This window comes from Schistocerca cancellata, chromosome 1 (genome assembly GCF_023864275.1).
Source record: "Schistocerca cancellata isolate TAMUIC-IGC-003103 chromosome 1, iqSchCanc2.1, whole genome shotgun sequence".
Classification (NCBI taxonomy): domain Eukaryota; kingdom Metazoa; phylum Arthropoda; class Insecta; order Orthoptera; family Acrididae; genus Schistocerca; species Schistocerca cancellata.
In genome coordinates this window covers 707,900,157-707,924,335 of record NC_064626.1, presented here as the reverse complement: position 1 = coordinate 707,924,335, position 24,179 = coordinate 707,900,157, and the positions used below count along the sequence as shown (strand labels likewise).

Here is a 24,179-nt window from a genome sequence, read left to right as displayed (position 1 = left end):
AAAGCTAAATTCGGGCGTACCCCAAGTAAGTGTGAGAGGACCGTTGCTGTTTCAATGTACAAAATTATCTAGTGCGAAGCATCCGAAGCTCTTTAAGTCTGTTCGCAGATGATGCGGTTGTCTACAAGACAGCAACTCTAGAAGAGATGCTCAACAATCTGCAATGGCAGATGTTACAAGAGAGGCGGTGGACATCACGTAGAGTTTTACTATTAAAATTTCAAGTCACTTTCCGCCAATAGTCGGACAACATATTACTTCCTCGCACTTACGTTTCGAGAAATGACCACGACGAGGAAATTCGAGAAATAAGAGCCAACACAGAGGCTGACCGACAATCAACCTTCCCACGCACCATTCGCGAATGGAGCAGGGACGGGAAGATCAGTCAGTTGTACCAGAAGTACCCTCCACCAAACACGTTCAGGTGGCTTGCGAAGTACTGATGTAAATGTCGACTAAGAACGTATCCCTGAACAACCTCTGGAAGTCTGCCATACACAATCCATATAAATAATAGTGTTTGATCTATAGAAATACAAAACTATTTTATTGTATATTCCACTTTTGCATATTTGCACCAAATTTTAATTCACTGTGAATACTGGCATTTTCATGCAATTAAATGTGAAGAAAATCGAAGAAGCCACTCCGTAAGGTTCCCTTGTACGGCGAAGTGACATTTAACAGCCGGCCGGAGTGGCCGTGCGGTTCTAGGCGCTTCGGTCTGGAACCGCGAGACTGCTACGGCCGCAGGTTCGAATCCTGCCTCGGGCATGGATGTGTGTGATGTCCTAAGGTTAGTTAGGTTTAAGTAGTTCTAAGTTCTAGGGGACTGATGGGCTGAGATTTTAAGTCCCATAGTGCTCAGAACCATTTGAACAAACTGACATTTAACCGGTCGCTGATGCTCACAATCACTCTCGTGCCGGACTGGAGACAACGAACAGAGGTAGCCTTTCGCAGTCATTGTCGATGTTAAAACTTTTTCTGAAGTTATACCGCGTCGTTGTTGTGGTATACTCTGAGTTCATGTTACGGCCTTCTTGCTGAGGCTTTAACTGATAACGTTCGGCTCGCTGTGTCTGACCAAAGTATAGAAAGTGTCCGAACTTAGTCGCTTTGTGTACGTATGTACGAGCAATCTTTAGGAAACCGTCTGAGGTACACTACCACCCTAGGTGCCGTACGGAGACATGCTAAATATAAATGTTTTACGGTGCATCTACTCGATTTGAAGACAATACAGGACTCCCTGGCAGTTAAATGCAGTACTATGTTACCCTGGTTGTCGAGTCCTGCACAGACAGAGACGTAATATCGTATGTGCGCCAAGGAAATGTAACAACCCGTTTACCAGGCACACATATTTTACGTGAATGACTTAGCGGCTACTGTTAGTTACAATTACAGCTGTACGTAGTCAAATTCTGAATACAGATACAGGTAATCTAAGGAAGGTCTTGTGGCTGTAATTTTAAAGCAATGTATGGTTGTGCACTTCACCACAATAAAGAGTCACGTGGGGTCACATGCCATACAAAAACACAGAAATAACGGTAAGGGGAAGCATTTGAAGTGGATTATTGATAATTCAGGCTCCGTTGTAGGTCAAATAATCGGCTGGCATCGATTTCGTGGCAGCATGTTGAGAAACTCCACTGCACCTATGAAAGACACTGCTTATAATCTTTTGTATGGCTGCACCGGAATAGTATCCACGTGACGATAGTCTAAACTACAGTCTAACATGTACAGGGATTTAACCAAAACTACATCAAGACGATTTCGCGAGATGTTTAGCGGTTTTTAAGTGTTTATCGTTATAAGGATCCCGTGGTCTTTGGTGGCTCGTAACAGAGCAATTGCATCCAATCTGATTTCTCACCCCACTGACCTTTCTCTTTCGCACTGTAACATTGTAAGTAGGCTGTTTATGTTTTCTTTATGTAAGTAGGCTGTATGTAAGTAGGCTGTTTATGTTTTCTTTATGTAAGTAGGCTGTTTAGGTTCTTAGATTGGTAACGCCGCCGCCACGTAGCGCTCTCTGTATGAAAATCACTGGCTGTGCTGTGTGCAGTCTGTGGCTAGTTTGCATTGTTGTCTACCATTGTTGTCATGAACTGCTATAGCTGGATGTGAACAGCGCGTAGCGTTGCGCAGTTGGAGGTGAGCCGCCAGCAGTGGTGGATGTGGGGAGAGAGATGGCGGAGTTTTGAAAAATGTCATGAACTGCTGTATATATTATGAATCTTGAGGTAAATACATTGTTTGTTCTCTATTAGAATCTTTCATTTGCTAAGACTATCAGTAGTTACTGCCTTCCGTAGTTTGTATCTTTTATTTAGCTGGCAGTAGTGGCACTCGCTGTATTGCAGTAGTTCGAGCAACGAAGATTTTTGTGAGGTAAGTGATTTCTGAAAGGTATAGTTTAATGTTACTCAGGGCCATTCTTTTGCAGGGATCTTTAATAGTCAGATTGCGTTGCGCTAAAAACATTGTGTGTCAGTTTAAGCACAGTCTTGTATAATTTGTTCTAAGGGGACGTTTCAACATCTGCACAACAGTGCAAGTGTCGACGATATGCACTGTCCATTCACTCTCAGTACTTTTCAGCAGTAATGTACACTTCACTCACCGCTCTCAAGCTTGCATTCAATACTCTTTGCTTCTGTCAGGAGTTTATTTTTCCGGCAGCTTTATTTGTAAGTTGATAATGATACACAGCAGTATGATTAGGTTTACTGACAGACAGTACCTGCAAGGAAAGTGCGTTATACCGGGTGATCAAAAAGTCAATATAAATTTTAAAACTTAATAAACCACGGAATAATGTAGATAGAGAGGTAAAAATTGACACACATGCTTGGAATGACATGGGGTTTTATTAGAATAAAAAAAAAGTTCACAATATGTCCGACAGATTGCGCTGGACAGCAAAACGTCAGTGACTGCGCATGGCAATCGTGTATAAAAGGAGCTGTAATAAGAGAGAGAATCAGATGCGCCAGCAGTCGCAGCATGTTGACGTTACCTGAAAAAGCGCTTTTAGTGAAGCTGTATTATCAGAATGGCGAATGTGCTAGTTCAGCGTTACGATCCTATCGCCATAGGAAGGGCTAGTTCAGCGTTACGATCCTATCGCCATAGGAAGGGGATTAGAACGGGTAAAGGTCCGTTGACAAATGCAGCTGTGGCGAGAATGATTTCGAAGTTCGAAGCCACGGGTTGTTTAGACGATAGACCCCGTAGTGACCGACCGAGCACAAGGCATAATGCTGCTGACACAGTTCAAGAAGAAATGGAGACTGTAGCGGGTTCGTCTATGCACGGGGAAGTCAGCGTTCGTGCAGTCGCACGTTGCACCGGCATTCCATACACTACTGTTTGGTTGGCGCTGAGGTGTACCCTCCGATGCTATCCGTACAAAATCCATCGGCATCACGAACTGTTACCTGGCGATTTAGTGAAGCGGAGGGCATTTGCGGTGTGGGCGTTTCAAAAGATAGCGGAAGATGACGATTGGTTGAGTAACGTGTTGTGGAGCGACGAAGCTCATTTCACGCTCCGAGGGTCTGTCAACGCCCACAACTGCGGAATTTGGGCTACCGAAAATCCTAGAGCTGTCGTGGAAACTCCATTGCACGACTAGAAAGTCACGGTATGGTTTGGATTTACCATATCTACCGTTATGGGCCTTTTTTCTTCGAGGAAATGCGTAATTCTGGTTTGGTAGCTGCTACCGTGACGGGTGAGAGGTACGCCGATATGTCTGGCTGATAAACGCCTGCTGGAACGTACGATGTGTATGCAGGATGGCGCTCCACCCCATATTGCTAGACGCGTGAAAGATCTCTTGCGCGCGTCGTTTGGTGATGATCGTGTTCTCAGCCGCCACTTTCGTCATGCTTAGCCTCCCAGATCCCCAGACCTCAGTCCGTGCGATTATTGGCATTGGGGTTACCTGAAGTCACAGGTGTATCGTGATCGACCGACATCTCTATTCATGCTGAAAGAAAACATCCGACGCCAATGCCTCACCATAACTCCGAACATGCTTTACAGTGCTGTTCACAACATTATGACTCGACTACAGCTATTGTTGAGGAATGATGGTGGACTTATTGAGCATTTCCTGTAAAGAACGTCATCTTTGCTTTGTCTTACTTTGTTATGCTAATTATTGCTATTCTGATCAGATGAAGCGCCATCTGTCGGACATTTTTTGAACTTTTGTATTTTTTTGGTTGTAATAAAACCCCATGTCATTCAAAGCATGTGTTTCAATTTGTACCTCTCTATCTACATTATTCCGTGATTTATTCAGTTTTCAAATTTGTACTGTCTTTTTGATCACCCGGTACATGTTACGTACTGCACTGTACTGTGCCGTACTGTACACTGACGAAACAGATTGAAAAATGCTATGACAAAAATGCACAGTTTCGTCTGAGAATTTTTGCACTTCTCTATGATACGTGGTGTACGTTTTGGTGACTGCATTTTACAGGCTTTCTCAGCGCCGTGGACGTATTTTCAAAGAAAGATACGTAGTTGGGTAACAAACCCAGTAACTCGTAATTACATTATTACTCCGTTACGAGACACCAGCGACATTATTCATCTTATACCAAAGTAATCGGATTATGTCCCTGAACAACTACCGAAATTTTTTGTCGGCGGGGCTCTGGTTCATGTCGTACTGGGAAAGGCGGTGCATATTTGAAGTACGTCCTTAAGTTCAATTTCTACTGAGAGAAGAACACTGTGTGGACCGCGTGTATCTGATGCTGTGCTTTTCATCGGTCACGAGTGCTGACACTCCCGGTTTGGCCAGCAGTACGACAGATGGTGCCCACTGCCTAGACGCGTGTGCAGCCGCTGGCGGTGTGAGAGGCAGACACTTACCTGGGAGGCAACAGGCGCCGCCGTCGCGTGCCGAGCCCCCCTAGTCTAACGGATCAAAGCAACGCCGCACGCGACGCGATCAGCCGCAGGTGTCATATGCGCTGCACTCCACTACTTACTTGCCCGCCACATCAAACACTGCACGCGTCGCATTTTCTTCTGCGTAAATCCTACACACAACGATCTGATGTCTCCCGTGCTACTGCCTGCGTAAGCAGCATTTGATAATCTTTTTTAAATAACTGGATTACCACCACCAGTGCCCATTCGCGCACCGAGTCCAGTCGCTGCCACAGTCTCCTTCCATCTCTTGGTTGGCCGATCCACTTACCTCTTTCCTCTGGATATGTAATTTACAACCCCTTTTCCTACAATATTTTACTGTGTTTATACATACCGATCGGTTATAATTAACGATCAACTACTAACAGGGGCCCAGTGTGGGCTGCAATTATCGTATGGCGGCGAAATTTGGTAGGTATTCTAACGCATTAATGCGGAACCGATTTATCCATGAAAGAAATTAATTCCAGTTTTGGCCATGAGTTACAAATCTGGCGCCGTAAATGCAAGAAAGTCGTACAGAAATTTTTCCCTGCGTAATTTATTAGGAACGAGACATGGGCAGAAATTGTCAAAAATGTGACGAACACATAATGTACGCTTTATTATTAACCGCCACTTACAGAATGTGCTCAATATGAGCACTGGAGACATCGAAGCGATGCTATACAGCGCCAGGTTTGCACCTGGTGGCCGAACTGTTTTCAGCGTAAATCGGTTGCATATTATCGCATTAGCATGTTTACCAAATTTCGCTGCCATACAATAAATACAGTCCTCGCTTGACTTCTATGATTAGCTACACTTTAATTGTAACCAGCAGGTACATCGCAAGCAGGATACTTTTCAGTTACTCGCGTCAGTATGACTATTACAGAGAACATTCCGGCCAGTAAAGGCGACTAATCCGCAGGCTGCCTGTACCTGCGAAAAAACACCCGATATTTCCGGAAGGGAAGCGAAAATGACTGAAAGAAATGGCATCCCTCCTCCTAATCAAAAAAGAATGCACACTTCGATTTCATATCGTGTCAGTTATTATTTAGTCAAAATTTTAAGATTTTGTACCGATTATAGTTCTTAAATCAACTGCACAAGTGTCTCAAATTTTCTGAGAGTGCTTTTAAAATGGTATATCTTTCTAAATGTACTAAATTACGAAGTACTGAAGTAAACAAATTGTTATCAGATTAAAATATTTTATATATGTTTTACTTTACTTTCTCTTACATCGTGACGCTCAGTTATGGACCGCGATTGAACTTATTTCGCTTAAATGCTTGCTTTCTTCTTCTCCCAAAATGTCTTCATCTTCTCAGTGTGGTTTTTTTTTAAAGTTCTTTTGTCCGTGTTCTCTTGGATGTAACAGTTGCTTTAGCTTTAATTTCGAGCTTGTCAGTTACAGTTTTCAATGCAGCTCTGTCTCGTAGAATTTGGTTTGTGATGCCTATTTCCCGATAATATTTTCTAATTTCAAGTTCAAATGGCTCTGAGCACTATGCGACTTAACTTCTGAGGTCATCAGTCGCCTAGAACTTAGAACTAATTAAACATAACTAACCTAAGGACATCACATACATCCATGCCCGAGGCAGGATTCGAACCTGCGACCGTCTAATTTCAAGTATTCCATTTGTTTTTAACTTTCATTAAGAGGGCAATGGAAAGAATCCTTTTGGTCAGTCTGTTTCATTCTGAGACTGCAGCCACAAGATTTTGATCCCCTTTTCCTGAAAGTGTCCAGGATTTGGTCTAAATTTTGATGTAACTCGTTACACTTCCGTCTCATTCACATTCTCTAAACACAAACCGCACCAAAATTTTCCTTCGAATTTTTCTTCTTTTCCTATGTCTTTAGTCAATGATCTACCTTCAATGATTACCGACGACAGTGACGCATGTAACGCTTGAGATTTGACTACTGTGATTTAATTTTGAACTTTCTTTACGAGATATTGTTTCTCATTATACTTATTCCACGTAATTCTATAAGCTTTCTGTAATTTAATGATTCTCTCTCTGTTTACTTCACCATTTAATCCAGAGGGTGGGTTGGTTTCTCCGAAGTTTATAAAATGGGATACTTGAGATGTTCTGCCGAACTGTGTAAACATAGGTAGTCCATCTGTGTCTCTTTCAAGGAAATTAATCGCCACTTCGCTGTTGTTTGAACTGATCGCTAGGTCGTCTGCACAAGCTAAATATCACAAACCAATTTTAGTTTCCCGTCGTCTGTCAATAGTCATTCCTGTTATTTTTCCCATGTTCTAATGACTTTTGCTAGTTCAAGAATCAACGGTAAGGGAAATTGAAAACTTCCTTGTCGGACGCCTATTTTTATTTCAAACAATTCAAATATATTGCCTTTAAATCTAACTTGTGAGCTGGTATCAGTTAATGTATGTTTAATCAACTGTTTCGTCTTTCTATTCACTTTAAACTCTTCTAGCACACTAACAAAGCAGCGTTCGCCTGCCCTTGCGTATTTTCATAACAGTCTTGAGAATTGGTTCCACGTAGGTCCTGCCTTTCCGAAAACCTGCTTGATAGTTGCCAATTAAGTTGTTCGTTTGTGTATCAAGCTTTTTACGCATGATTTTTGAAAGAATTTTGTAACTAACTGACACTAAGTAACTGACATAAATAACCGCACAGGGATTTCTTTACTATCAGTTTCACATCCTTTCTTGCGTAAAGGGTGTGTTAAGACAGGTTACCATTCTTTACGGGTCGATTCTTCAAACGAAATATATACGTCACGAATTTTCTTCGTGAAGCTTTTACCACCTATTTTCCACATTTCTGCCGTTGTATCATATTCCTCTGGCGCTTTATTGTTTTTACGTTCACGTATTGCTTTCTCAACATATTCTATAGTCGGGATTCTGATTGTGTGTGTGTGTGTGTGTGTGTGTGTGTGTGTGTGTGTGTGTGTGTGTGTGTGTTCGTTCAATTCGACTGTGCGAGATCTTTAAAGTACTTTGCTTAGAGTTTACTATTGTCTTTGTTATTTGTTTCCAGAGTCCCGTCAGGTTGTCTACAAAAGAGGCTGGAAGCCCGATATGTTGACATTTGTCCTCTAAAAATTCTGCAGAATACCGCGTTATTTTTCTTGATCACTTGTTTCATTTCTGCAAGTCTGGTTTTATTATAATGATGTTGTACAGATCGAATGATCCTTGAAGTCTGTTTCTGGACTGCAGCGAAGTGATTTTATGCAAATTCCAGTCTTTCCAGGCTTTAGTTCTTTGCTCTACGGCCATGTCACAGATATTGCTCCACCACCTATGTTAACGTTTCATTTGCGGTGTACCATTACATTAAAAATATTATCTTTAAGTTCTGACCAGCTGGAAGATTCATGATTACAATGTTTGCATGGAAGGAGTTCGAATTTTGCTACAGAAATTCAAGGCTAGTTCTTGGATTTCTAGTTAGCCTCGGTATGGTTCTATTTTGCTGGATTTTAACTTTAACCTTTCCTTACTTTTCAATTAAAAACTTTTTTTTAATTTCTGGAAGTTTTCTTCTGGTTAGGACATTCCAGAAAATTTGTTGGCATCTATTTCAGTTGAAAGGTTTCACAAAAGTGTCTCTCCATTTTTATTAGTCCTTTGTGAGCAGGATATAGTATTACAGTTGTTCGGAATTTGTTTTTCTTGCCACTTCATGCGTTTATGTCTCCCATTAAAATTTTAATATGTTTATTTTAATCCAGTTTGTATGGCTTTTTTGGTTGTTCTAGTTGTTTGTTGATGAATGGGCTCTGATTAATATATACTATTACATTATTATTATTATTATCAAAATTCTATGCATCTGTGGTAAATTAAAAGCGGCTTCGAGACTTTTTTAATGTTTTTTTTCATACTAAAAGTTCAACAAAATGTGGTTTCAAAGTTATATTTTCTGGGTTATTTGGTTAAAATGAAACCCTGGATCTGAATTCGACAAGATGAATGTGAGAAATCTTGCAAAATAACCCTCAAATTGACCTGCAGAACCGACTCATAACAACCTTGGACTGAATCAGTACAGCCCTCGTCTCCACAGTTTGATACAATGATGTGATCTTAAATTGTCTACACTACTGGTAACACATATTCCAATGTGTAAAAAGATTCGGGACACTATTCCGGCAATGTTCTCTAAAGGTCCTCATCTGCCATGACTGAAAAGCTCCGCAACTTCTCCGCGCCAGCCAAGGAAGCGCTCTAATTTACGGTTGACATCCTGACAGGCAAAACAATCCACGTTAGATAGTACTTGCTAATGCTACAATGTTTCCCGTTGCACTCGGAGTTATTAAATGTGGAGTTTAATAGTTTAGTGGCATCACAAACAATCATTTCTAGAAAACAATAAGGATTCTGGAATGAATAACTACTCTGCAGTGCAGATTCCATAAAAGAGCAAAGTCCCCGTCTTGCACCAGCCCCTTACGGATTTCTATGAAACTGACAATGCCTTACGTACATAAACGCCTTACTATTAACAGTTTAAGAAAATATTTTGTTATTGATTACACATCGACGGAATTTTAAGTATTAAACTGCATTTGTGATTTGATTCTTGAGTTTCTCCCGGCGTATTTGATAGTCAAAATATCCACGGGTGTGCTGCCGGTCTATAGTGTCCAACGGGCACAATATTCAAATCACTATGGAGACTGAAACGGAGGGTAAATTACCTTTCCTTGACGTCTTGGTCAAGAGAAGGGCTGACGGCACCCTAGGTCATGGGGTGTATCAGAAGACAACGCACACTGATCTGTATTTGCACGCAGACAGCTGCCACCACCCTTCACAGAGGAACGGGGTACTTAAAACTCTAGTACATAGGGAGCGCACTATCTCTGACGCAGAGAGTCTATCCCAGGAATTGGAACACCTGAGAACTGTATTTCGAAAAAATGGGTACTCAGAGTGGCAGATTCAACGTGCTCTCCGCCCAACCACTGCAGCACAACCTGTTGAGCTGGATGAAGTCACGAGGGAGGAGGTAGGCACTGCATTTATTCCATACACAGGCGCACTCTCGGGTAAAATCGCCCGCATTCTGAAGAAACACCAGGTCGGAACTGTGTTTTGTCCTCCAAATAAAACTCGTGCACTGGTGGGGAGCGCCAAAGATGACCTCGGTTTGAGGAAGGCCGGCGTGTACCAGATTCCGTGTCAATGTGGCAAGTCGTATATTGGTCAGACGATGCGTACCGTCGAGGATCGATGCCGTGAACACCAGAGGCACACTCGACTGATGTATCCGAGCAAGTCGGCGGTCGCTGAACATTGTTTGTCGGAAAATCACGCCATGGAGTATGACCGCACGAGGATTCTGGTACAGACGTCGAGATACTGGGACAGCGTTGTTAGAGAGGCCATCGAAATTCGCACCAATGACGACCTCATAAACCGTGACTGTGGCTATAATCTTAGCAAGGCTTGGGAACCAGCGATTGGGTTAATAGTTGTGACGACCACGGCGGACAGAGCCATCACACCGACGTCATCTCAGACGCCGTCGCAATCTGTTCCACCGCGCGACCGTGGCGCGGGGCGCGGACGGCGGAGGGAGCGCACCGCGGGCGGAGGGTATTTAAATCGGCCGCCGCCGCGACCGAACCCAGTTCCCTCTGAGCAGCCATAGCGTACGGATCTCCGTGCCGGCACGTTCACAGGAGCTCAGTCCGTCAGTTCAGCTGATGATGGCGACATGTATGATCGCCGAAATATTGTGCCCGTTGGACACTATAGACCGGCAGCACACCCGTGGATATGTATTTGTGATGATTGCAGAATACGAAAACCTGTGTTTGTACAAAAATAATCTGGAAATATGAATAAATTAAATTAACTCCTGTTTGTACAACCAGCAGGATGTATAGTATCTTATTTATAATCTTGATATTTCATATCCGGACACTAGACTCTGTATTACTGCCAATAACACTAATGTTAAGATTACAAGAAAATGGCAAAATAAAGCATAGCATACATACTCGTATGATAAAAGTATACGGTTTTCTCGTCGACAAAAAACTATGCAAATAAATCAAGGAAGTTATCACATTAGGACATTTGGGAAGTATATTCTTCAACTAGGATGATGGTACTGCAAGTAACGTAAGACTTCAACTTCTAAACAGCCACTCAACACTGACACTCAACGAAAAGAAAAAAAATAACACAAAAACATTAAACTCAATCTATGGGTTGAAACCGATATATTTTTAGATACAACGAAGCGACATCCGACGATTATTGAACTCAAATCGCTGATAATCGTTTTACAAACAGTAATAATATTAGAACACTCACCGAACAGCATTAGGAAGCCTCGCTGAAGATCGGCGGCATTTGTACAGATGATCTGTAAAAAAAGAAAAAAGGAGGGTAAGATCTGATTTTAATTATAGTACCAAAATCAGTACAGTTAACATGGTAGACAAAATGGCTTTGAGCACTATGGGGCTTAACATCTGAGGTCATCAGTCCCCTAGAGTTAGAACTACTTAAACCTAACTAACCTAAGGACATCACACACATCAATACCCGGGGCAGAATTCGAACCTGCGACCGTAGCAGCAGCGCGGTTCCGGACTGAAGCGCCTAGAACTGCTTGGCCACAGCGGCTAGCCAAGGTAGACAAAAAGAATCACAATTTCTTACTTAATTCTTAAAAAATGGAAATGTAAGCCATCTGACATAACACAAATGAAACATAATTCTTTGTGCATCACTGCGCATTGATGAGACCTTTTCTAAATATTACATTAACAGAACAGAAGTAGACGCTTATATGCCAACTAGCTCTTTAGAAGATGCAGAGACTGAAAGAATGTATGCTGAGATAAAGTAATTGTTCAGGTAATTAAGTTAGACGAATGGGTTGTATTTAATCGTAGCAAATACTTCGTTTAAAAATCATGGAAGAAGGTTGTACACGTAGAAGAGACCTGTAAACACTGGAATGTTTCAATTTAATTATACACATATACGGGAAAGGCATATTTCGGAACAAGATTTTAAACCGTAAGATCTTCCCAGGGGCAGATGTGGACACTAATCATTATCCATTAATTATGAACTGCAGATTAAACTGGAGAAACAGCAGGAAGGTAGTAAATTATGGAGATGCGACCTGGCTACATTGAAAGAAGCAGAAGTTTTTTTCAGTTAAATTATGACTGGCTGAAACAGAGTTAAAGAAACACCAGAACAAGATTTAGTATCTTAAGAGAGGGAACAGTGAAGGCAGCAGTGGATCAAATAGGGAAAAAGACAAAGCTCAATAGAAGTCCTTGGATAAGGCATGACACATACTGTGTAACTCAATTTACAACAGGACAAAACATAAAAATGTAGCCCTTGAAGCTACATAAAGGGAATACAGAGTCTAAAAATTGAGACTGATAAAGTGCAAAATGGCAAAGCTACAAGGCAAACGCAAGGCTGTAGAAGTATGTGTAACTGGAGTGAAGATAGATGCCGCCTGTAGGAAAATTAGAGAGACCTTTGCAGAAAAGAGAAGCAGCTGTATAAATATCAGGAGTTTACATGGCAAGCCGGTGCTAAGCACAGAAGGAAAAGGTGAAGGGTGGACTGATTTTATAGACCGCCTATAGAAGAGTAACGAAATTAATTGTAACACTAAAGAAGGGGAAGGGTAGTAGGTGAAGACAAGATAGGACATACTGCACCCGTATTGTCACATCGCTGGTTTGATTGCGGAGTATTTTTGCGGGCAGCACGTTTGCAAAGTCGAGCACGGAACACGGAGCAGTTAGGTGTGTTGCGTGTAGCTCTGCATTGGAAGGGCATTATTATGCAAGTTCAAGTCTTGCTACAAGTGCTATTACAGTGAAGTGATGAAATATGGAAGGGGATTCGGAGGAAAGTGCGTAATGATGTAATTAAAAATGAGCAGTGCTGTCGATATCGTTTTTTGAGTATCGGCCTGTTTGCGTGTCGTACCCTAAGTCAGTCAAACGCGCCGTGTTCGGTTTCCGAGAATGAATAATGTGAAACAGTAAAAATTAGTTATCACAAAAGAGTGCATTCAAGTGCCAGTGTTTTGTGGCGAGCGTGAGAACGTGCGTTCGGTCATCGCGTTTCCGCATCGTCAACAGTCAACCGCGCCGCGACGGTTACGCGCATGCTCGTACATGTGAGAACTAAAAATTTAACTTTATGAAGCGAGTTATTTTATTACTAGACACAAGGAGAACGGAGCCCGATATCTGCGTGTGGGTGACGAGCGTAAGAACTTCCGTTCCCGCGTCGTGTCGGTTACGCGTAAGCTAGTCAGAGTGATATTGTGGACTGGTAATCATCCATTAATTGGGATAAACACTTATGACTTAGAATGTAAAGAGCGCAACCTGCGATTTTCTTACCGTCTCAAAATATAGTTGTTCATACCAGACGTAGGGCAGTGTTGTGTTTAACGTTGAGTGGCTCCCCTAAACCGGCTTGCATATTGCGATACGTAATTTCAGGCAAGCCAGCGGCAGTGTGGTGCAGAGCAATACGACCACCACGGGATTATCAGGTACGTGGTGTAGACAGGGCGCACGGTCAAAGAACTAGAAACAGTTTAAGGGACCCCAACCATTTGTACCCCCGGGCGTGTTACAATACGATATTGCGAGAAGAAAAATGGTTCAAATGGTTCTAAGCACTATGAGACTTAACATCTGAGGTCATCAGTCCCCTAGACTTAGAATGACTTAACCTAACTAACCTAAGGACATCACACACATCCATGCCCGAATTGCGAGAAGAATTTAAAGACCTGGGCCTAAACAAGGGCCCTGCAACAGACGACGTTCCCTGACAATTATTGAGATCTATGAAAGAACCAGCCTGCACAAAAATATTGCACCTTGTGTGCAAGATATATGAGACATGCAGAATAGTCTTAGATTTCAAGCAGAATTTAATAAAATTCGTGTTCTATAGAAAGCAGGTACTGACTGGTTTGAATATTACCGAACAATCGGTTTAATAAGCCACGCTTGCAAAATCCTGACAAATTATTTACGAAAGTGTGGACTAACTGGTAGAAGCCAACCTTGGAGAAGATCAGTTTCGGTTAGGGAGAAATATGGAAACACACGAGGCAATAATCACCCTAGACTTATCCTCGAATGCAAGATGAAGAGAGGCAAACCAACGTTTATATCATTTTTAGATTTAGAGAAAACTTTTGATGTTGACTAGAATACACACTTCGAAATTATAAAAGTAGCAGGGATAAAATATAGGGAGCGAAAGGTTATCCACAACTGCTGCATAAATCAGAACGTAGTTATAGGAGCCTAATGACATAGGAGGATGCTACAACTGAGAAGAAAGAGACAGGGTTGTACATTATTCCCGACGTTACTCAAAAATGGTTCAAATGGCTCTGAGCACTATGGGACTTAAAATCTATGGTCATTAGTCCCCTAGAACTTAGAACTACTAAACCTAACTAACCTAAGGACATCACACAACACCCAGTCACCACGAGGCAGAGAAAATCCCTGACCCCGCCGGGAATCGAACCCGGGCGTGGGAAGCGAGAACGCTACCGCACGACCACGAGCTGCGGACCCGACGTTACTCAATCTGTATATTGTGGAAGCATTAAAGGAAATCAAGGCGAAATTTGGAGAGAGAATTTAATTCATAGAGAAGAAATAAAATCTTTGCGGTATACCAATGACATTGTAATTCTGTCAGAGACAGCGAAGAACTTGGAAGAGCTGCTTAACAGAATGGATAATATCTTAGAATAGGTTACTAGATGAACATGAACAAAAGTAAACGTGTCCAGTTTGCACACGTTGTTGGTAGACAATTGGGAGCGTAAAGGAATTACGTAATGTCTGCTGTTCGCCACCTGCAGCGTCAATTAATGCTGGACGCTCTCTATGGTACCAGCTTCCGTCTAGCAATGGCTTGAATCCTTTCCTGCACCATTTTTTCCGATATAAAAATTAACTACATTTATGTATTCCAAGACTGGTCAACTGCAAGAAAGCGCCCGTCTGTGCTTAAGAGTTAACTTACTACAATAGTTCAATGCAAGGCAAGTAAATTAACTACAGGTTGTATGTTAACTCTTGACCAACTTTTTCATTTAAAAAGATCCTTCAAACGCCCGGGTCCTCGACTACCTGATCAGGTTACTACTACGTCTGTACACTTCCGACGGTAAACTTCTGTGATGAGGCATGGACGTCAAATATGTTGTCGCCTGTAAGTGGTTTCGCCATCCTTTTACCATTTCCCACAGACGCTCACGGCATTAGCAAACGAACAGCCGACTAGCTCCGCCGTTTCTAAGCCGTTCCTTCTCAAGCGTCAGTCCATAACACGCTGTCCCTTATCAAACTCACTAGAAGGTTTGGACATAATTATGGAAACACCAAACATACAACACAACACAGCGCAGAAAACATATTGACATTCAAAAAAGCTCCCAGTCTCCTCGTAAAGGACACAGACAGGGAGTTGTATAGCTCTCAGAGGAATCCTATATCTTTCTTCCTGTAAAGTAGTGGCAAGTTCGAGTAACGATGACGAAGGTGGACAGCGATCACGCACCCTTCTCAATAAAATAGACCACAAAGGTTCAATAATACTGAGATTTTGTGACTGAGGCGGCCAGGGGAGATGCCGCAATTCATGCTCTGATACTCACAAAATTGATCTTTGACAAGCGAGCTGTCGTCTTGGAACACATCAGCACCATTGGGTAATAAAGATTATACGATGGGATGGAAATGATCAGCCAAAATGGTTACATAATCCTTGGCAGTACCACAATACGGCTGCCAAAGTCGTCACGGGAACTACGCCATTTCTCACTCTTGGTACGTAAACTCGGCCACAAGTTGGAAAGACTGTGAAACAAAACTAATACGACCAAATGAGTTCCTTCCATTGCTCCACTGTCCAGTTTTTATGGCTTCGGTAGGACGTTTTCTGTTACGCGCATTTGCATCACCGATGTTTGTTTTTGAAATTCCAGCTCGCCCTGGCACTCCAAGCTTATGGACCTCCTTTCTTCTTGTTTTGAAGCTGCAGGGATCGTGCGTGCTACCTTCAGTTCTGCGGTGACTTCTGCAGCTAACGTCCTCTTATTTCTCGTCACAACTCTCTTCAATGATCATCCGTGACGATTACTCAACACATTTCTTTTTTTATTCATTTTTGAACACATATACAATACATACAAAGAAAACTATACAATATTCACCCAGAATTGGGCAACTTTGATAGCACTGGGTGCTGCAGGCGTTAAGTCCTTCATGCTACAGCTGGTTACATTTGAAGAGATGCCGGTTTGTCTGCAATTCACCGCATTTGCACAGTGTTGTGTTGGCATTTGGCAGTTGCAAGTTCCATGTAAGGAGATTGTCCCTCGATTTTGCAACTTCGGTCCGTAGTCTGTTCAAGGACTTCCACATGACCCACTTCTCCATGTGTCCTGGCGGCAGGGATTCTTGTGGTGTCATCCAGTTTGACAGGTGTTGGCATCTTTCTTTCCACTTGGTGAATCGGTTAGCCGCAGCAGATCCTTCTAAGGGCTGTGAAGTTGTTAGGAAACTCTTCCTGGACTTCAGTCTTGGCTTGGCAGGTTGATGTCCAAAGAGTGGATGTGAGGTGACTGTATTTGATTTATGCCTCTCCATGTTAGCAGCGACCTCTCTTCTGATGTCACATGGAGCAATCCCAGCGAGACATTGAACTCTGTCCATGGGGGTTGGCCTTAGGCAGCCTGTAACAATCCTACAGCTGTCATTTAAGGCTACATCAACCTGCTTTGCATGTACTGAATTGTACCACATTGGGCAGAGGTACAAGAAAATGATGTCATCTGCTGTACATAAGCCTTTCTTAAGGCCAAAGATAACTCAACACATAATGTCGTCCGCGTTGTGACGTAGTGGATTTGTTTTTCTGCTTTTTCTGTATGCGATGCATATCCTCTATGCGGTGCTAAACAAATCGGCTTCCTTGGTCACGGAAGCACCAACCACACGATCAGGAAAATTTTGCTCAGATTCGAATTTTCTTAGCTCCCACATAATGCACTCAGAACTAGGGGAGGGTTGCTATCGATGAGCCGTCTCCTTCGATGGTCCTACTCGATTTCTCTGGGGTTACTGACAACAGGCGCACACTACCGGTCATTAAGTGTATCCCGTGTTGATAAAGATTCACAATCTTAGTCGTAAGTTGCTCCACGAAGACACAAGAAAACAGTGAAAAAAGGCAGGACTTGCGGTAAGTTCTTGTATTGACTAGTATTAGTGTCTGAAACGTTGTAGTGATAAGGTAATACTGATTAAATTCAAGCAGCCTTCATTCGAAAGTACTGTGTGTTTAGTTCACACCAGTGGCGTAGCGTGAGGGGAAACTTTGAGACTTAGTCTCCCCTGTAGTCATGCTTAAAAAATATGCAATAGTAATTCATAACAAAAATATAAACAACTTTCTACTAAGAGCACTAAATGTGCGAAGACATCAGTTTTGTAACCCGCGCCGCCGCACCCTGAGTATTGGTGTATCTGCCTGCTTGAGACTCGACTGCTCTCAGTCTCTGCCTCTCTTCCCTTACCTGGCTGTGTGCGCCTGCGCTTTACTGGCATTCTCGGCTCCCCTCCATTTCCCCTTCCACGAAGGCTGGTGCGCTGCACTTGCTAGCAGGTATAGAGACTAGTCTCTGCCGCTTCTATGCTGGCTTTTAACACGGAAGTGAACAGCCACGCGGTTTGTGTTCATAGTCATTCTTGGGTGATTGTAGTGCATATTTTCGTTGTGTCGCCAACATGAGTGAGCCAGCAACTGTACACCTAATAGAATTTTTATTTAAAACGCCTTTCTCTACATTAACGTACGAAAAAATGTGCGAATTGAAGGACAAACGACCTACTCATATACGCAGTTTTAAGTGAAGCCAAACAAAAACGCACTTTTCAGACAGCCTGGTACGAAAAGTATGCTTGGCTGACTGCGAATGCAGTTAATAACAGATTATATTGTTTTATATGTCTTGTGTTTGGTGGTGAAAAGGAATGATGCAAGCCCGCATCTCGTGGTCGTGCGGTAGCGTTCTCGCTTCCTACGCCCGGGTTCCCGGGTTCGATTCCCGGCGGGGTCAGGGATTTTCTCTGCCTCATGATGGCTGGGTGTCGTGTGCTGTCCTTAGGTTAGTTAGGTTTAAGTAGTTCTAAGTTCTAGGGGACTGATGACCTTAGATGTTAAGTCCCATAGTGCTCAGAGCCATTTGAACCATTTTTTTTTTTTGAATGATGCAATGAGGGCGTTTGTACAATAAAGAACTTTGACAGGAAAGCACAAAAACATCAGACATCAAAACATCACCTGCAGAACAAAGAATCATCTCAGTTATTGCGCAAAAGTAGAATTGAGCACGCCCTTTCTTAAGCCGCTCGTCTGACAGCAATAAAATACAACGAACAAGTTGCATCCAGCAGGAGAGTATTGGCTCGTCTTATTCAGGCAATTGTATTTCTTTGTAAACAAGAACTAGCCTTTCGCAGCCGTCGAGAAGATGAATCCTCCAGCAACAAACGTAACTATCTGGAATTGTTGGATTTACTAGCTCAGGGAGAGTAGTTAATCCGAGACCATCCGTCATCATCCTCAACCTTTAAAGGAACGTCTCCAGATATACAAAATTATGTAATAGAAATGATAACTCTGGCAGTTAATGAGAAAATAAAATCTGAAATTCAGAACTGCAATTTCATTTCGATTCAGGCTGATGAAACATTAGACTTATCATGTAAGAGCCAAATGAGTATAATATTCAGGTACTGTATTGCAGACAAAATTGAGGAAAGATTCGTTGGATTTTACGATGTTTCTGGAGATAAAACTGCTGAAGGTTTGTCAAACATTGTTCATGCAGTATTGAAAGAATGGAATGTGGAAGGAAAAATGGTTAGTCAAACATATGAAGGCGCTTCAGTAATGGCGGGCAGAGAAAGAGGACTACAACAATTGATAAAGCAGTTCTGTCCCTATGCGCTGTTTATTCATTGTTACGCACACCAACTGAATGTGGTACTGTTCCATGCCTCCAAAATCATACGACAAGTACGCATGTTTATAAGAGATCTTACTGCATTCCATTTGTTTTTCAGCAAATCATCAAAACGAACTGTATTGCTAACTGAGACAGGATTTAAACTGCCACATCCAAGCAACACTCGCTGGAACATTCGTTCCAGGGCAGTTTCAACATCTAGTCATTTCTCAGGACTATATAGTGTTTTTAATTATATATTTTATGATAAAGACTCTCAGTGGGACCCAGAATCTATGAGCTGTGCTGTGTGACTGAAACTACAGATGGATGATCCTACGTTTGTCTACTTGCTTTGCTTCTACAGAGTGTGCTTTGTTTATGTCGATCATCTCTTTAATGTTATTCACTCAAAATCTGTCAGTATAACTGCTTGCCACGACGAAATAAGAACTGTTTTGAGAAACTTACGACAATTAAGAACGGAAACATTCGTTGATGAATGTATTAAATGCAGCTTGTGTTTGAATGGCAGCTTATCATTCTGTGACAGTCAAAAGACATCTCTCAGGTCACTAACTTACAAGATACTGGATTTGCAAATTGCTCGGATGGAAAGAAGGTTTCAAGACTTTCCCCAAATTCAGTTTGTTGAACTTTTGAACGAAAAGTGTTTCCCGAACTATCAAAAAGAATTCCCAAAGTTGAAACTGCTTCAATTATTAGAACAGTACCCTTTTTTCAAACAAGAACAAGTTGAAAACGAACTGTGCAACATATACGCTGATGAGAAAAACACTTATCTCCAAGAATCCTCTTAAAGTACGTTGTCAACAATGATTTAGATTCCGTTTATGAAGAAACAACGAAGTTCCTGCGTTTGGTTTTGACCCTACCCGCAACTACAGCAAGCAGTGAACGAAGCATGAGTACCCTTAAACGAGCGAAGAATTATTTAAGGAATTCAAAGTCCAACATCCGGCTGTTCTGTTTGAGCACGTTAGCAATAGAAAAGTCACTACTTGGAGAGCTATTCAGTGATGAGATCTTTGTAGACCGAGTTATAGACTTATTCGTGGAAACAAAATACAGGCGCATTGCACTTGTGTACAAGAAAATGTAAGTGCTTCTTCTCTTGCTGCAGGAGTTCTACAAATTTGTCATCGTTTCTTGAACAAGTTAGTTATTATTATTATCTTCTTTCCTTTCTCAGACCTTAGGTCTGGTTAAAAATGGAAAGCGACGCGGACCTTGATCAAGCGTGACTTCCTTTTAACTGTACAGTATATGTTATATCGCTTTTAGGAACTTTTGGGTAACTGAACATGTATCAATAATTACAGATTTCCGTAGTTGTATATATAAGTTTGGATGTAGCTGTATTGCATTGATGTACTGGTGGATATTGTGTGGTGTGACTCCTGTAGTTGATAGTATAATTGGTATAATGTCAATTTTATCCTGATGCCACATGTCCTTGACTTCCTCAGTCAGTTGGATGTATTTTTCAATTTTTTCTCCTGTTTTCTTTTGTATGTTTGTTGTATTGGGTATGGATATTTCGATTAGTTGTGTTAATTTCTTCTTTTTATTGGTGAGTATGATGTCAGGTTTGTTATGTGGTGTTGTTTTATCTGTTACAATGGTTCTGTTCCAGTACAATATGTATTCATCATTCTCCAGTACATTTTGTGGTGCATACTTGTATGTGGCAACGTGTTGTTTTATTAGTTTATGTTTTATGGCAAGTTGTTGGTGTATTATTTTTGCTACATTGTCATGTCTTCTGGGGTATTCTGTATTTGCTAGTATTGTACATCCACTTGTGATGTGATCTACTGTTTCTATTTGTTGTTTGCAAAGTCTGCATTTATCTGTTGTGACATTGGGATCTTTAATAATATGCTTGCTGTAATATCTGGTGTTTATTGTTTGATCCTGTATTGCAATCATGAATCCTTCCGTCTCACTGTATATATTGCCTTTTCTTAGCCATGTGTTGGATGTGTCTTGACCGATGTGTGGCTGTGTTAGATGATACAGGTGCTTGCCATGTAGTGTTTTCTTTTTCCAATTTACTTTCTTCGTATCTATTGATGTTATGTGATCTAAAGGGTTGTAGAAGTGGTTATGAAATTGCAGTGGTGTAGCCGATGTATTTATATGTGTGATTGCTTTGTGTATTTTGCTAGTTTCTGCTCGTTCTATAAAGAATTTTCTTAAATTGTCTACCTGTCCATAATGTAGGTTTTTTATGTCGATGAATCCCCTTCCTCCTTCCTTTCTGCTTAATGTGAATCTTTCTGTTGCTGAATGTATGTGATGTATTCTATATTTGTGGCATTGTGAACGTGTAAGTGTATTGAGTGCTTCTAGGTCTGTGTTACTCCATTTCACTACTCCAAATGAGTAGGTCAATATTGGTATAGTATAGGTATTTATAGCTTTTGTCTTGTTTCTTGCTGTCAATTCTGTTTTCAGTATTTTTGTTAGTCTTTGTCTATATTTTTCTTTTAGTTCTTCTTTAATATTTGTATTATCTATTCCTATTTTTTGTCTGTATCCTAGATATTTATAGGCATCTGTTTTTTCCATCGCTTCTATGGAGTCACTGTGGTTATTCAATATGTAATCTTCTTGTTTAGTGTGTTCTCCCTTGACTATGCTATTTTTCTTACATTTGTCTGTTCCAAAAGCCATATTTATATCATTGCTGAATACTTCTGTTATCTTTAGTAATTGGTTGAGTTGTTGATTGGTTGCTGCCAGTAGTTTTAGATCATCCATGTATAGCAAATGTGTGATTTTGTGTAGGTATGTTCCGGTAATATTATATCCATAATTTGTATTATTTAGCATGTTGGATAGTGGGTTCAGAGCAAGACAGAACCAGAAAGGACTTAATGAGTCTCCTTGGTATATTCCACGCTTAATCTGTATTGGCTGTGATGTGATGTTATCTGAATTTGTTTGGATATTAAGTGTGGTTTTCCAGTTTTTCATTACTATGTTTAGGAACTGTATCAATTTAGGATCTACTTTGTATATTTCCAATATGTGTAGTAACCATGAGTGGGGTACACTATCAAAAGCTTTTTGGTAATCAATGTATGCGTAGTGTAGCGACCTTTGTTTAGTTTTAGCTTGATATGTCACCTCTGTATCTATTATCAGTTGCTCTTTACATCCTCGTGCTCCTTTGCAGCAGCCTTTTTGTTCTTCATTTATAATTTTGTTCTGTGTTGTATGTGTCATTAATTTCTGTGTAATGACTGAAGTTAATGTTTTGTAGATTGTTGGTAGGCGATATTTAGCCGGGTTTGCTGTGTCTGCTTGGTCTTTAGGTTTCAGATAGGTTATTCCATGTGTAAGTGTATCAGGGAATGTGTATGGGTCTGCTATGTAACTGTTAAATAATTTAGTTAGATGTGAATGTGTTGAGGTGAACTTCTTTAGCCAGAAATTTGCTATTTTATCATTTCCAGGGGCTTTTCAATGGTGCGTAGAATTAATTGCTGGGGTGACTTCATGTTGCAAAATTATCACTTCAGGCATTTGTGGTATCATCTTGTATGAGTCTGTTTCTGCTTGTATCCACCGTGCATGCCTGTTATGTTGTAATTATTATTATTATTATTATTATTATTATTATTATTATTTGAGGTGGTAGTAGTAGTAGTAGTAGTAGTAGTTGTTGTTGTTGTTGTTGTTGATGTTTTATTTGATGCATTTTGTTTCATTTGTTTAAATTATTGTTTATTGTACTATTTTGTCTCCCTATAATAACAGAAGAGTCTCCCCAACCTTTCCAACCACGCTACGCCACTGGTTCACACCATTTCGTCATGTTGACAATATAAAGTTACGTGCTGTGGATGGGAACTAGGTATTGATAAGCATTGCAGTACGAGTTGCCTTGATTTTCCTAAATCGCTCCAGGCAATTGTCGAGATGGTTTCTTTGAAAGGGCACGGCCGAATTCTTTCCCCGTCCTTCCCTAATCCGATGATACCGATGACCTCGCTGTCTGGTCTCCTCCCCCAAACAACCCCCAACCTCAATGAGCCAACTCGAATTTCGTCTAAACTTCACCCTAAATTTAAATTATGTAAAAGATAAGGTTCAAGTTGCACTGATAACAAAATATTTATTACAATATATGAGAATTACATTATACATTTTTTTAATGTGGGCCATTGATAACAACCTTCCCCTTCAGAGAACACTGTTCAGACGACTGTTTCTTGCAACATATTGAGGACACTGCGTAGGTGCAGGTCGTGATCAAATGCAACCACGCCGCCAGCAGGCTGGCAATCATCTGCATTAATGTCCACGCATGCTTTTCTCGTGGTGCTTTCATAGTTTTGTCCAGCCCCTGCAATTGCGGCCCATGCCGCCTCTAGAATGACTTTGTATTCGTCTCGCCTCCGTTTACGGACTTACTTGCCGCGTCACGCGCCCGCAACGCCACTCCGTCTAGCGGCGAGTAGCGATCATTATGTTTTGCTTCCCTTAATATCCTCGTACCAGTAGCACGTGATGTGGGTAAGCGTGAAGAGAACTATGTACCGGTACTTCAAAGTGTCAGGGCAACCGCCGTTTAGTAATTACGCGCGGAGCGGGGTACACGGCGTGGAGGTCACGGGTCAGGTCGCCAATGGGTGGGCGTGTCATGACGCACCACACGACCCGCTATAGCGCAGAGCCAGAGAGAGCTGCGCACAAATGTCACCTAGCAGCCGCAGGCGTGCGGCCCCTGCAAACAGCGCGCGTGCCGCGGCACGGCTCCAAGAGCGCCTTCATTCATTCACTCGCCTGCTTTGAATTTCATTGCGAAATGGCGCAGTGGCCTCGTACTAACCGCAGCCACAAGCGCTATGGTGCTGATATCTTTACCGGATGTGATTACAAAATATTTCACTGGTCACTACTGTAGTACGAAATCGACAGCGTTTTAATGCGTAAAAGAGCTATACAATTTACCAAAACATAAAATGAAACCGCTTAGGATATAACGAAATGAATCCGCAAGATTGCAGAAGATAGTGTACTGCAGCATGTCTCTTCAGTGGATCGACAAAAGATAACCTTACAAGTTTTGAATGGCATTGCAGTGCAACTTTGCGCTCCTGTTGCTTTTTAACAACGCTCCAACACAT

General features: G+C 41.6%; 1 protein-coding gene across 1 annotated transcript in view; it reads right to left on the bottom strand.

Annotated features, from left to right (window-relative positions):
• LOC126096493 (uncharacterized) overlaps window positions 1-24,179 on the bottom strand; it is a 697,302-nt gene that overhangs the window by 257,656 nt on the left and 415,467 nt on the right. The window contains exon 4 of the mRNA XM_049910588.1: window positions 11,289-11,340. Coding sequence (XP_049766545.1) covers window positions 11,289-11,340 — 52 coding nt within the window. The remainder of the gene's footprint in view (window positions 1-11,288; window positions 11,341-24,179) is intronic.